Source organism: Ptychodera flava, chromosome 5 (genome assembly GCF_041260155.1).
Source record: "Ptychodera flava strain L36383 chromosome 5, AS_Pfla_20210202, whole genome shotgun sequence".
Classification (NCBI taxonomy): Eukaryota; Metazoa; Hemichordata; class Enteropneusta; family Ptychoderidae; genus Ptychodera; species Ptychodera flava.
In genome coordinates, this window is record NC_091932.1 from 43,836,421 (window position 1) to 43,851,253 (window position 14,833).

Sequence of the window (14,833 nt, forward strand, 5' to 3'; positions counted from 1 at the left end):
TATATACACACTGCATCCGGCTTCAAACTATCCCGGTATATCCTTGCAGTGAACATTGCTTGCTTTTGTTGCATCTGATTGCTGGAGAATAATAGGGCAGTTTAAATTGGTATAGATAGATGTATTTCATAAGTCAGTGGAGAGAAAATGGAGAAATGGATTGCAAATCTTATACCAGAATTTGATCACCACAATACGCACAGCAGGGCAATTTCACAATACTGCAAAATGTTAGCTATAATTTTGACTGATCAAGTCAAGGTGTAAAATCATACAAATGTATAGCCTCCAACTCCCCCCTCCTCCTTGGGTATTTGACATATTTTTGTAGCCTGCCGGTAGGGATATATTGACATGGCTTGAAAAAATGTCAAATTCCACTGTTAGGGCCACACTTCTCTCCCTGGTGGAAACCATTGATAGGTGTACTACCTATAAGTGAATGGAGTGTGCTTTGATAGATTTATGGCATCACAGTGGTAACAAAAATGACACACACCATGTCTGGATAAACTGACAAATATTTATAATTATTTATATATCAAAAAAATTGAAATAAATTGTAGCAAAGAAGACTTTACAAGATGTAGGTACATGTGCATGTGTTTGACAGGTTAAACACATATTTGTGTATTTCATCCCCTTGGACACTGTTAAACTTTCACAGGAAAACCTATCTAGATCACTGTGGTATACATTCAGTGACTTGCAGTCATGTGATCATTACAACAGAGACGGTGACACCTATTGTACCACTTCGTATGTGTACAATGTATATGTGTATAGCTGCACTATACTTTGTTCTTATAGCAAAAGATGAATACTTAGTATAGTAGAAGGCAGAAAAGACAAACCACTCTCTTACTATAGTCGCCTGTGAACTGATATATAGTTGGCAGTCACTGTGTGTGTCTTGAATTAGAAAAGCAGGCTTTCTGTATACCACACAGTGGGCCGTGCATCGGTTCACAAGCGAGTGTCTGACTATTTTCTGCTGACTCGCAGCGATTTTCCAAGGTTGGAACTGATTGGTTGGTGTGTTTGAGTGACAGGCTCCGCCCCAACGGTTTTAGGATAGCGCGCAATCCCAATCCTTGTGGAGCCAGCCCCAAGAGCTGGAACTTTTGACATTTTTTCATGATTTACATTCAAACCACGATTTGTCCCTGTAGATGAACTTACTATTGGGCGTGCATACGCGTATCATCGACCTTCGTTCGTGACTGGACGTTTATTCACAGATTCAACATGGCGTCGTCCATCGCTAAGCGTGGACGGGGCCCGCGCGGACACCTGTTACTACGAGCTCGGCAAAAAAGCGAAGGCAGCTGCGTGGCAATGCATTGAAGCGTCAATGCAAGATATACATCGGCAACCAGATCACAAGATGGCAGGATTTAAAGGATGAACTGGGCCTTTCTAATCCCGATTTGGCGGCAGAATTGATCGACAGGTAAGGGTAATGAGACAGTGTGAGAGTGCGGCCCGACGCGTCTAGCGTTAATACTAAGTTCACATAATTTGTGCCTCGGGGACACATCGTTCTTCGTAGTCTGAACATTTTCATGGTTTCTAAGCCAACCATTCCTGCCCAGTATATTTCGGTCCCAAACGCTTCGTCACCGGGACCCAAGACGTTTTGGCACTGCTTTGTTTCCGATTGGGCTACCATGTACTACTGAACCGTGTTTGCAAAGAATATACACATTTGCCAACCACGTCTACACAGCAGGCCGACAATAAACGTGTGCCAAACAAACGATTTTTTTCCCGAATTGTGTAATTCGTATGTACTGTATCTATCATGTGGTTTAGTCACGGCTGTATCCATGCATGCATGGATGTAAAAAATAGACACCCATGATCCATGTAGCTCTGCGTGGCGGGGCTGTGTGTTAGTACTGTTGTTACCACCGTATACTGTAACGCTGGTAACACAGCCCTGCCATGCAGAGGCTACAGTATATCATGCTACAGCGCAGGTCCGAAGGCAAACTAAGGTTATGCTCGCTAAAAATTTGACCGCTGTGGTTAAAAGAGTCGGCAAAACCCCCCCACGGGACAAGATATAAGGTTAGAGAAGAATAAGCATTTTAAATAATTTGGTGAAAAATCATTGAAATATCGGAAACAACTGTCTAAACGTCATGGGTCCAAGTTCCATGACCAATAGTACAGAGATAGCGTTATTTAAATGTAAAACAGTGTCTCCAAATCTAACCGAAAGCTTTTAGTATGTTATACAGCTTCATGAATTTTTTGTCAACAAGAATTCGATCAAAACTTACAACATAGCAATTCATAGCGCATTTGAAATTTCTTACCTTTTTTTTTAAAAAAAAGAACATTATGGGAAGGGGCGGCTGATTGATCGCTAAAATAACATGTACATTTTATAAGGCATTTGTAACATATTTTGGTTTCCCTTTTTTCATAAATTACTTCAGTTATCACAGGACCAGGAGTCATGAAGTGTTGCCGGAACAAGCATTACCACCTGTAAATGAGCCTTCTTCCTCTAGGACAATTAGGCATTCAGCATCACCTCATATAATTGAGCAACTATATGAGTTGTCTAGTACATCATCAGTTTCATCTGGTCATGGGTAAGATATCATTTCACTTCTTTGTGTAATTGTTAAATGTAACTGGTAGACATTTTACTGTAATGGAAAGATGAATAACAACAAACAAGAATAGTTGTTTGTTCAGTCATTATGGTAGCTGTACAATGTTCAAACTTTCCAAACAAAGAAGTGTTATTTGTTTATGAGAAATCTGTGCAGCTGTATGATCAACAAAGTAGACAGTGTATGCTGTTGACAGCGGAGGTACTAGAACTGACAAGGTAGTAATGATCTGGTCTCAGTGGCTTTTACATAATAACTTGATTCCATTTATTTCTATTTCAGAAGAAAAAATGTGCCAAAACAGCCCACATCATCAACGCCAGCAGGTCAGCAACTGACTGCAAGTACAGTTACAGTTATGCTCAACGGAAAGTAGACGATGAGATTAAATGATACCTTACTCAATTACTAATTTACATCAGACACTTTATTTCTAAAACTACACTAGTACCTCACAATATTGCTTGCGAGCGGCAAGTTCTCAAAGACAAGAATAACAAATACCAGACCTAAATGATTCCTTAACATAACAGTCGCTTGCCTGCTTCTCTGCCGACATTTCAGCAAGAACTACAGTTGTCTTTTTGTCGCTGTGTAATTAGTATCGTGGTATAAGATTACGGCAATAAACCAGTGGAAAGAGATAAGGCACTCATGTCGGCAGAGAAGCAGGCAAGCGACTGTTATGTTAAGGAATCATTTAGGTCTGGTATTTGTTATTCTTGTCTTTGAGAACTTGCCGCTCGCAAGCAATATTGTGAGGTACTAGTGTAGTTTTAGAAATAAAGTGTCTGATGTAAATTAGTAATTGAGTAAGGTATCATTTAATCTCATCGTCTACTTTCCGTTGAGCATAACTGTAAAATGTCTGAGATGTCTGAAGAGATGTCTTCCATTGTATCCACAGATCAAGGGTAAGAAAAGTAGTTATTACTGCTTTTCTTTGTTAGTAATATTCAAACTACAGCTGCAGGATACAGTGGTCTAACGTGATTTCTATCCTATTGCTTGGAGTTCTGTTTCCTTCACAAACATGTACACCAGGGCCATGAGAAGTTCATTACACAATGTTTATCTTACCCTTGATCTGTGGATACAATGGAAGACATCTCTTCAGACATCTCAGACATTTTAAAGTTAAACTGAAAGAGATGGCTAAGATCTTGATGTACTTGTTGGACAGATCAAAAGTATCTTTTACTCAAATTGGTGTCTGCTCATGTGCATGTGAATTTAAATTTCTCTGAAAGTCACAAAATTTCCGTGAAAGTCAAAAATCTTTTCCATTGTAAATGTTTTCTGTTTGTTCAAAGTTACCTATGCCAAGTTAGATAATTATGTATGAATTATTTCCTGTGCTTGGGTATGCTTACAATGTCTTTTCATGTTTTTAATCCAGTGACATGTTGATGTCAGGAGTGGAGGAAATGCAAGACAAGGAACACCAAACAGAAACAGAACCAACAACAAGGTACATAAGCTCAATTTATTTTAGTGTCACTCTACATAATTTCTAGAACACACTAAATAACTTCTACAACAATATGTAATCTTTTGTGACATCCTAATGACGAATGTAATATTTAACTTCCACATTGCAGTGCTAGTGGCAGAATGGGAAGAGGAAAAAAAGAGTACCATATCAGAATCTTTTGTGGACCCATTTGAGTAAGTCCTTTTAGTATTTTGAAAGAAAAGACAATAAGTAGTATGACAACAGACTGGCACATCACTGATGTAAGCTTTAGCAATATTGTTGATTATTTTTATATTGTTCCACACTTTGGAAGATATATACATTTCATGATATATGTACTGACTATTTTAATAGTTGCACAGTTTGCAATGTGATAATCACAACATTATATGTTTCACCTCAAGTGTGAGTATAGATGAGACAATTGATCCAAACATTATTATGATCGTATTTATCTGTCATACTATGATGGAGATCCGGATTATGAACCAAGCTTCAATATAACTATACAGTAAGTAAAACAATTTATTGTACAAGGGTTTTGTCAGGTGTACGTAGCTGGCTACAAATTGGTCCTGTACAAAGAGGGCACATGGTGTGTAACATAACCATGACACTGGTCTGCCATAACTGCTGTTGGGACACTATGATATACATGCATTTGTGTTTGCATATCTTTGCTATAGTCTGAAGTTCATGCATGTAATGTTCATAAGGTTCAAAATCCTTAAAATTCATTGAATTTTCAAACACTATTACAAAGATGAAGTTTACCACAAGAAATCATGTCAAATTGATATGTCTACATGTGCTGATACAATATGTTGATTTGAGTAGTGACAACACTTCCCTGCAATAAATCCTGGAAAAATTTAATTTTCTATTGTGGTACTTTTACACAATTGAAATTCTGAGTAATGTTTTCAATGCAGGGCATAATTTTTATCGCAAACAGACTACTTATCCATCATTAGCAACACATTAGTAAATACATCGTGCTAAACAACTCTTATCATAATTTGAAATTTGAAATTAGCATGTATATTGATACTTCTCACAGGTCCCATGGAATTGACATGGAAGACTTTCCATCTGACCATTCAGAGTTTGATGACAGAAGTGCCAACTATACAGGAACAAGGAGAATCGGGTGTAACAAGAGTGAGAAGTGAGGCAGATGTTAACAGACTTATTGAAGAGGACTTCTATTTGATAAGTCTAGGCCAGTTACTTTGTTGGCCAAAGCTGAACTCAAGTCAACATGCAGCAACTCAGACTGTAAAGGAATGCTGACCATTTCAAAAAATACAGTAGGGTCAGCACTGTATCTATCATGGGTATGTACAGTCTTTGACCCTGATGTAATACTTTGATTCAGTCAGTGACACTTCATGTCTCTGGCCTTCATAATGTTCTACTTTAAACTGGGTACAAGGTGACGTGCAATGACATACTAACATACTACAGACTTAATGTCCTCATGACAGCATGGCTCTCATCACGCTAGGAGATTGACGTATACAGTGTTCACTGCTGTTATGTAAAGAATTTTGACTAAGTCATAATTACTGTGGATTCATGTTGTTACAGCCATATTATACATACGTGAAGTATCAGGCCGTTCACATCCTAACAGTTTTAAACATCTTGTGAATTTACATAACTGTAACAAACCCTGTAGGTTCAACACTTCTCCATGTCTGTTATCAATACAGACACAAATTTCATCAATGTGATCACAGAAATAGCTGGACAGAGACTACAGAACTGTATACGTGAACGTTCAATATGTATGTTGCATGCCTGTGAAAGCAGCTGTAAATCCAACGAAAAACACAGGCCATTCCCTTTATCAAAGATAGATCAGGGCCTGTTCTGTGATCTAAGGGGTTGCTGTGTGAATATCTTGTTAATCCTGTACAAGATTCTGAGTTTGATCATTATGTTCATATGTCCAGAGTACATAGTATTATTATACAAATCTGTAGTTACAAACAGAGTTAATGTTAAACTTATCTTGATACTTTATTGTAGGTATGCCCTTCTGGTCATGTAGAATACAAGTGGTGCTCACAGCCCCTTCTCAAACGACGGCTTCACAGTGGAGACCTGCTTACATCGGCCTCCATACTGATGTCCGGAAACAATTACAGCAAAATTGCTTTATTTGCCAAGATGTTAAGGTTGAAGATAGTCAGTAGTAGTACATTCTTCAAAATACAGCGGCACTATCTAGTTCCATGTGTGGATGAATATTGGCTTTCACATCAACAGGAAATACTTACCAAGTATCAAGATAAGGAGATTGTTATTCTTGGTGAGTAACGTTACTGTAGTGACTGTTACTGTAGGACAGAGTACCGTACTATACACATTTGTCTTCGTCCAGCATGCATTCTATGTCATTTAAGAAAAATTTGTGCATTGAATAGACATGGCGCAATCCTTATGAACAATGCACATTGACTGAGATTTGATTACCACAAATTATTGAGAAATTTGCTTATATGAATATGTATTCATTGCTCTTAAAGTAGTAGAATTTTACGCTCAGTGTAATTGTGGTATATCTGCTTATTTTACGATATCACAAGGTGATGGAAGAATGGACTCTCCTGGATACTGTGCACAGTACTGTACATACACTATCTATTGGAAAACGAATCCAAAGACATTTTGGAGATTGTAACCATAAACAAACATCAAACTGACAAAAAATCAACCATCATGGAAAGAGCAGCATTTCAAGAAGGGTTAAACCAGCTCCGTGATAAGGGACTGCAGATAAAAGAAGCAGTAACAGATGCCCACACTCAAATTGCATACCTGATGAGTAAGTTTGATAAATATTTCTCTTTTTAACTACCATATAAACAACAGCAAATCAACCTGCTTTTTTTTAAGTTGTTTCATCATACTAATATTTAACTGTAAAATTAACTACCGGTAGTCAGAATTAAAAAGAGCATGTAACAGCTTTCATGATAAATGAACTTTGTTCTTGATAACAAGAACATGACAACATGAAATAATTCAGTTGATATTGATCATATGTTGTTGCAGTCATAGCCAAGATGAGGGACTTAAAGGTTTGTTCATCCGTCTTTATCGTAAACCATCACTAAGACATCATATCACTCAATTCCTACCTCTTTGTTGTACTTTTTCATATAGCCAACCATTACACAAATTTAGCTACATTTATTCCACTAGTACTTGGAACATCAGCAGTGCACATACTTTCCCAGCCATTTTCCCAAATTCACTTCATCATGATTGCTGTCACCATGACGACTTCTGATGATGCTTTTGAAATTAATGAAAAGGGTGACTCAGGGGTTAAAATTTCCGCTGGTCCGAGGTCACGGTCTAGCGAAAATCCACATCGGTCTAGTAACTAAAATTTTTCACTAGACCGCGGTCCAGTGCAAGAATACTTTGTTACTACCTTTCCCTGCACTCTATTTCGGTCGTAAACTGCAATCCGATACAAAATTTGTCATAAACTCAGCCATTAGTGAGACTCCCGCTTGCTCTGTACGCGTATATGCGTAGCACTATACAACATAGCCACGAAATGTTTACATCATCTTCCTGCACAGTGACGTGTACTGATTAGCAGATCTCTCATTAGCGAGATCTCTCATTACACGAGATCTCATGCATACCGATAACCACTAATAGGGGGGTGCCCCTAATTAGGTCATTCCTAGACAATTGAAAGTAAATCAAGTATATGAGTCACCTCGTGTTCAGGATCACACACGTGTTGTTGGATTGATTATGCAACGAACTCTTGATTCAATTGGGGATCAAACTCAGCCCATCCACCAACAAAGCGGGCCTGTGTAGAGCATGTTGAGCAACCTGATGGTCCTGAAGTGACATTTAGCCAACCTCCTACTACAGGAGAAGCTCAAGTGATTTCACCCACATCAAGTTCGTCTGTTGTGAGTGTTGACATTCACAGTGGTAGTGCTGGTGTCGAGGCCATCGAAGCAGACAGTCATACCGAAACTTCTGCAACTTTACCAGCTGGTGATACTTTGTCAAAGGATCAAAAGTATGACAAGTTCAAGCGTAAACGACGTTTTGTGCCTACCTGGACCCAACAATGGCCTTGGGTCAGCTATGACGGAGAAAAAATGTTCTGCTCCTACTGTCGGAAATTCCCCAGTATTGCCGATAAAAGTAGTGCCCTTTTTAAAGGGACAGCGAACTTTAAAGTGGACCCTCTGAAGTCACATGAGAAAACTGTCGAACATGCTACTTGCACTCGCCGGTATTTCCGAGATGTTGGGTTAAAGAACATGACAGATAAGTCATATCAATCAAAATTTCAACCAAATGTATCAGCTACTCCTTTAGGGAAGGCAGTTATGAAACTGAATGATGGACAAAGAGACAGAATGAGAAAACTTTTCCGTACTGCCTATGCCGTGGCAAAGAGTGGCAAACCGTTCTCGGACTTCATGCTTATGTGTCAACTTCAACAAGTAAATGGTTTGCAACTTGGCGAAAACTATCAGAACATACCGAGCCTTAAGGTGTTTTTGGCATCTATCTACGAAAGTCTCAAAAGTGGTATACGCTCAGAGATAATGAATGTTAATTTTGTCAGTATATTGGGTGATGGTTCGACTGATGTAGCGGTTATCGAGCAGGAAGTTGTATTTCTGAGATACGTCAGTCCTGTTGACGGTATGCCCGTATGCAGAGAAATAGACATTGTGTCGCTTGAAACTGCCAATGCTCAAGGTATTATGAATGCCATAGAAGCAGGACTTTCACAGGTTGATTTAAGCCTTGATATGTTACGACCAGATAATGATGAAGTCAAACCAAGTTTGATAATGGCCAATTTCGATGGAGCATCAGTCAATTTTGGTGAAAAAAATGGAGTGGTGAAACGAATGAAGGACATCTTCCCAACACTAATATCTCTGCAGTGTATTGCACACAAGTTGGAGCTTGCAGCACTGGATGCTAACAAAGTAACACTGAGCGGCCTCAGCAGTTTTGAGGAGACTTTCAAGGGAATATTTTCATTCTACCACTATTCTCCAAAGAGGAGAAGAGAATTGCAGGCAATATCTGACATGCTAGAGCAAAACCTGTGTCATCTAAGTGGAGTAAGGCAGGTACGATGGCTGTCCAGCAAAGAAAGAGCTGTGAAGGCTGTTAGGCATAACTATCAAGCTATAGTAACTCACCTTGAAAACACAGCTACTGATGCCAAGGCAACTGCTGATGCTGGAAGCAAAGCTAAAGGATATCACAAAGCTATCACTGCCATCAAATTTGTCAGACTTCTCCACTTCATGCTGGATTACCTACCTTTGCTAGCACAATTATCCAGGGCATTTCAGGAGGAGAAATTACTCATTATGGAAATTCCAGATGCACTGGAACAGACATTGCTGGCCCTAAATGCTTTAAAGTTGTATCCAGGAAAGAATACTCGTGAGTCCTTGACAAATTTGACATACAGAAGAAGATGTTTGCAGAGGTCAAACTGCACAGTAGCCCAGGAAGGAATGCTGATGACTTGGCAACAAATTTTACTGATTGCATTGTCGACAGCACAATTACTTACCTGAAATCAAGATTCAGTGTGTTACAGGAGAAACCCCTTTCACTCCTGATGATCTTCAACTTCCAGAAGTGGCCTGTAGATCATCAGCAATGGCTGCTTATGGCGTTTCTGAACTGATTGAACTACTTGAGACTTACCTGTATCCACATTTCTCAGAAGATGAGAGAAATGAAATTGTGAGCCAATGGCCAGCTCTGAAAGTGTATTGTAAAGTGTGGCGCACTGCAAAACCAGTTGATGTTTACAGTATGTTGCTACAAAACAAACCAACTTCTCTAAATGCAATGATAAAACTCATTGAATTTGTTATGGCTGTATCCCCTAGCACAGCCAGCTGTGAGAGAGCTTTCTCTAAACAAAATGTCATCAAAAACACAACTTCGATCTGTCATGACTCAGGAATCTTTGCGTCACCAATTAATGATAATGACAGAAGGCCCTGAACTGAAAGACTTTGATCCTGACAGAAGTATTGCCCATTGGCTTGACAGTAGTTTGCATAGTAGACATATTCAAGGACATAAATTGAAAGTAAAGCCAAATGATGATGATGCTGATATTGATGATGTTTTCTTCAACCATCTGTCAGCCAAGTAGACATTCACTTGTAGGCTGATGGTACGTAAATGTAGCCATTCTTGACCACCCGTGTGGTTTTCTAATAAATAAACTCCCTTACATTAAGAAAGTACATGTACGTGTAAGCAGTAAAATCATTGACCTACAAATACGAATAAAATTATGTGTGTGTACAAGAATCATATGCGAACTGAAACCTATGCAGGACTAGTGAATTTTTATGCAGGACTAGTAGATTATATTTTTCACTAGTCCTGGTCTAGCAGACTTTGCCCGGAAATTTTAGACTATGTCATTTACAATAACTTGTCTATTAAGTATGTAAAGGCAAGTCATGGGTTATACATAGCTAATCCTGCAATGCATGAACCTATGCTGTAAATGAAACACTGAGCACCACCTTATTGGCAGTTAATCCTTCCTGTATCTCTTTTTGGTGAGAGACCACATACCCTGGTATCCCACATTCATTTGATATATGGCATGCTGCCAAGAACCTTGGGAAAAAAATAACGAAGGTTTGTTGCTGTTGCAATGTTAAATCAAGGTATATGTTTGTCATTTTTCATCAAGAATGATGCATCACTTGGTTTGAATTAGCTGTCCTCTGTAGTGTGAGCTGCTGCTATACATGCAATAATGCATAGTTATTTATGCCACCATAAAGCCCATTTCACATACAAATAATTTTTTCCCGACACCTACATTTTAATATACATGTACTGATATCTTAAGTCGTTGTCAGTAAAGTGTTATCTTTTATGAGGATTGAGTCAAGTTTTTCTTTATCTGCTTTCAAGGCTGGTCAGCAGAAGAACTGTAAAGCCCTTCAGAAATGGAGCAGGCATATCAGGAATCATTTTTGGTATTGCTGCCAAAAAGCTTCAACTTATGAAGAGTTCCTGGTAAGAGTGTATGAATGCCTTTTGAAATACAAAACGTTCAATTATTTCTGTTGATGGAAATCACACTTAGCAGTCCACTCGTATGGACGTTATTTGGCCAAAGAAACAGAGTGAGGGAGGAGTGTTGCCGTACACATTTTCAATCTTATTATTCCCCCAGGACAGTGTCCGTGGGGACTTATGGTTTTGACAATATCCGTGCATGCATGTGTGCATGCGTGCGTGCGTGCGTCCGTTCACGCAGATATCTCGAAGATGCCTGGAGCTATTTAATTCAAACTTGGTTCAAGGATTACTTTATATGTCATACATATGCACGTTGATTTGTTTTGTGATAAGATCCAATATGGCTGCCGTAGGCCATTTTGTTACGATTTTTTCATGTATGGAGCCATAACTCAGACATATTTCCACCAGTATCATTCAAAGTTGGTACAAGGACATTGACCTATTTCATACATATGCACATCAATTTGTTTCATGGCATGTAGCATTATCATGTCAATTACTGAAGTTTCGTAATTAGGCCGATATATCAAGAAATACTGCATCAAATTTCATGAAACTTGGTACAGATGTTAAGCTCACATTACTTTAACAGTGAAAAAGACATTTATCAGTGTCATTTTAATTAATTTGTAATTGCATATGTAATGAACTTTCCTAATTTGAGTGATATATCTACAAATACTGTGTCAAATTTGATGAAACTTGGTACAGATGTTGATCTCGTAATGTTGTAAATACTGCATCAAACGTTATAAAATATAGTACCGGTGATAATCTGTCAGTGTTACGATAGGATGCAATAATATTTGGCAATGTCATCCTGTCAATTAATTACTAATTGACTCATTTAATGACCTTTTGTAATTAGGATGGCGGCCTACATTGGTTTTATGTTGTCACCACCATAGAACTCATTCTTGGCCATTGAGCTCCTCTGTATCGCAGTATTTTTATTGCAGACCTAATTAATGAAGAGGACTCTATCCTCTCTGAGGAATTGCAATTAAAGTACCCATTTACAAGTAGGGACTGTGTCATCAGCGATTACTTGTTTGTCTCATAATTTATGTTAAGTGTACATCTCACTCTCTAGACTCATGACATTTTATGATTTCATTTTAGCTAATAGAGACTGTCTATAGAAACTACTAGTGTGGTATTTTTCATTATGAGGAATGTTAAAATGTATGATAACTGAAGTATTTATTATGCTTCCATCACAGGGACTTTGGTGTGGTGTGATTCATCATGTTACAAATGAACACGAATGGGTCTTATCATATGGCCAGGGAACTAATTCTTGTAACCATGGACCTCTAACAGAATCTGCAGACAGTGACAAGGAATGGCTAGAAAAGGTTAGTCCAGCTCATGTAGCACTGGTGAAAATTGTCATGGACAAGAGATTTACAAATCAAATTCCCTACTTCGTAAATTGTAGGTAAGTTAGCAGGTTTATGTTAAATTACAAAGTAATACACTGATGGTAAATGATGGAAATTTGCTGCGGTACCTGCACATGTAACTCTAAACAGGAAGTCTTCAGTCCCTGGTTCTCGCATAAGATGTTGTTGACACTGACTGTCCATGTGATTTTAGTCCCTTGTTTTCATAGGAATTTGTGCATCTAGTTAGTTAATTTGCTCACAGATAAAGCTGATAGAGAACCTCTCTTTTAAGTCCTCAAACTGACAGTAGCATATTCTGTTCCCACACATCTTTGATTCCTTTTGCTCGAATAATGCAAAGTTTGTTGGTTTCAATTTTTGCAGAAGTACTGCTGAGTTAGAGACATTCCAGCAGAGTATACTTGTGTATGCTGCAAAGAGGTTTTCATATGTGCCACCAGTATACAGAGCCGGAATCGTTTAGCAGCAGTGGATCACAATGTTCACCACAGCAGGGAAATTATGAGAAACAAAAAGGGTGAAATTGTGTAAGTAGAACACGACATTTACTTTGCCAACTTTGCAGAACAGTAGTACTATTATTACTACTCATGTGGGAAATTTTCATAGCCATATCACTGTTTGTTTGTTTTTAATTTAGAGTCTTTGTTTATCAGAATTTAATTTTATGTTCTTCCAAAGATTATATTTTTGGCTCCATGAAAAACAGCCACTACCTGGAGAAAGGCTAATTGGATTCCAATAAAGAACAGGAACAAGAATGTTGAACTTTACCTCAGTGCTACTTTTGTATCACATTACATTCATGGAAGTTTTGGGGTGTATTTGATCTAGCAATGTCAAACTAGTATGGGAGGTGCTGGCAGTAAGATCACATCCCTACCCTGTTTCAGCAAATCAAAATGCATCATTGCAAGTTACTTTTGTAGGGCTGTACTTCACAACCATGATTGAGAGGTCAATGTTACACTATCCAAACTTTTAATATTGCATGTCTGTGTGCTCATGAATGACTGATAGACAATTATTTTTCCTCACACTGTCCTTGACACAACTTTTAGTATTATCATTTTAAGCCAAGGTCACAGAGAGACTGATGAGAACTACATTCTACTTCATTCAGCTATCATAGGCATTACAACAAGAAAAGTGGAAGGTGGAGTGCCTATCCAGTGAAGGTAAACAAGACATATCCACAAGTAGCTCCATTGAAAAAGCTTATTATAGAGAAACGACAGGCTGACCAGGGGGGAAGCAGAAGAAGAGAGGATTTAGAACCCGCAGATCCACGAAGAATATCAGCACACGTTACACCTCTGAGCCCACCGGCAACAGCTTCCATTGTCCAGGAGTATGTTTCACGTCGACAATAAATGCAGCAATGTGAATGAACTTTTGAAAGACCATAAAGCTTGCCACAGTTTTTGTAGCAAAATATAGCAAGGAAAAGTGTTAGGTGCTTTATAATGGGTATATTGTGCAATTCAAAGTCCTAATAATTTATAAATTATTATAAATTTTCTGTAGTCTTCAGGTACTATGTGATCAACAAATTATACAGTTTATTGGTGTACAACTAGGGTTGTAGCCCTGTAAAGGAGATATCCCATGACTCAGTCAGATTAAGAAACGTACATTGCTGTTTAAAAGTGCAAAATTTGTGGAATCCAAACACATTTGGCATACAAATGGCAATTTTCAGCTGATTTTGTTGTTTTATCAGGTGCTGCCGTTAGGGTTAGGGTCAGAAGAAGCCTTTGGGCAACAAATGTGAGAGCTCACAAATCAAATTTTTTTTGGGGTAAATTGATATACTCTAAGTAGGGCCACCAATAGCATAACCAAGACAAGCAACGGTAATATCTTTGACTAGAAACAACAGAGGTTACAATAAGGAGATTTTTGATGTTTGTGCTAAAAACGCTTTTATGTACAGTCAATGAGAATCAAATTCTTACACTGTATACTCCTTTGTTGAGGTAGTTAGTAAGCATTATTCTTCCTGAAGCAGTTTATCGATTTCTGTATAAGTTTTATTGTTGTTCTGTATAAGTTTTGTTGTTGTTGTTGTTTTCATATCGAACCACTCAGGAGGAAGAACTCTTCCGTCCCGCAGGCTTGTACATGCCCTGACATTTACCTCTCAATAAGCAGTGTCACCAGTGACAACAAACAGCCAGGCCAGGTATAAATAAAGATTGTTCGTTTTTGCAAGGTAACAGTGGTGG

At 38.3% G+C, this 14,833-nt stretch overlaps 2 protein-coding genes and 1 long non-coding RNA gene across 6 annotated transcripts in view; 2 read left to right on the forward strand and 1 right to left on the reverse strand.

The window, feature by feature from the left end:
* The window catches only part of LOC139134050 (inter-alpha-trypsin inhibitor heavy chain H3-like), a 43,814-nt gene that overhangs the window by 16,564 nt on the left and 12,417 nt on the right, over positions 1 to 14,833 (reverse strand). The window lies entirely within an intron of this gene.
* LOC139134056 (uncharacterized) lies at positions 1,139 to 3,054 on the forward strand. Its single transcript, XR_011552705.1, has 3 exons — positions 1,139 to 1,453; positions 2,448 to 2,606; positions 2,913 to 3,054. It is a non-coding gene; the product is annotated as an uncharacterized lncRNA (long non-coding RNA).
* On the forward strand, positions 3,400 to 14,821 carry LOC139134053 (uncharacterized). Of its 3 annotated transcripts, none has more exons than XM_070700919.1 (12): positions 3,400 to 3,544; positions 4,030 to 4,101; positions 4,232 to 4,298; positions 4,512 to 4,618; positions 5,168 to 5,444; positions 6,142 to 6,424; positions 6,702 to 6,940; positions 10,724 to 10,800; positions 11,083 to 11,187; positions 12,420 to 12,637; positions 12,969 to 13,132; positions 13,729 to 13,864. In XM_070700919.1, exons 7-11 carry the CDS (start codon positions 6,835 to 6,837, stop codon positions 13,066 to 13,068), a joined length of 606 nt encoding a protein of 201 aa, XP_070557020.1. In that variant the 5' UTR covers positions 3,400 to 3,544; positions 4,030 to 4,101; positions 4,232 to 4,298; positions 4,512 to 4,618; positions 5,168 to 5,444; positions 6,142 to 6,424; positions 6,702 to 6,834; the 3' UTR covers positions 13,069 to 13,132; positions 13,729 to 13,864. The 3 variants fall into 3 exon arrangements, 2 of the variants coding, with proteins under 2 accessions (XP_070557020.1, XP_070557021.1); XM_070700920.1 differs by having other exon boundaries at positions 3,401 to 3,544; positions 12,420 to 12,554; positions 13,729 to 14,821; XR_011552704.1 differs by lacking the exon at positions 10,724 to 10,800 and having other exon boundaries at positions 12,420 to 12,554; positions 13,729 to 14,821.

Excerpts from the sequence above, each read along its gene's own strand:
- LOC139134053 (XM_070700919.1), top strand. The coding sequence starts at position 6,835 with ATGGAAAGAGCAGCATTTCAAGAAGGGTTAAACCAGCTCCGTGATAAG. Across the intron at positions 11,188-12,419 it reads CAACTTATGAAGAGTTCCTG|GGACTTTGGTGTGGTGTGAT; the intron begins GTAAGAGTGTAT and ends CTTCCATCACAG. Across the intron at positions 12,638-12,968 it reads CCCTACTTCGTAAATTGTAG|AAGTACTGCTGAGTTAGAGA; the intron begins GTAAGTTAGCAG and ends CAATTTTTGCAG.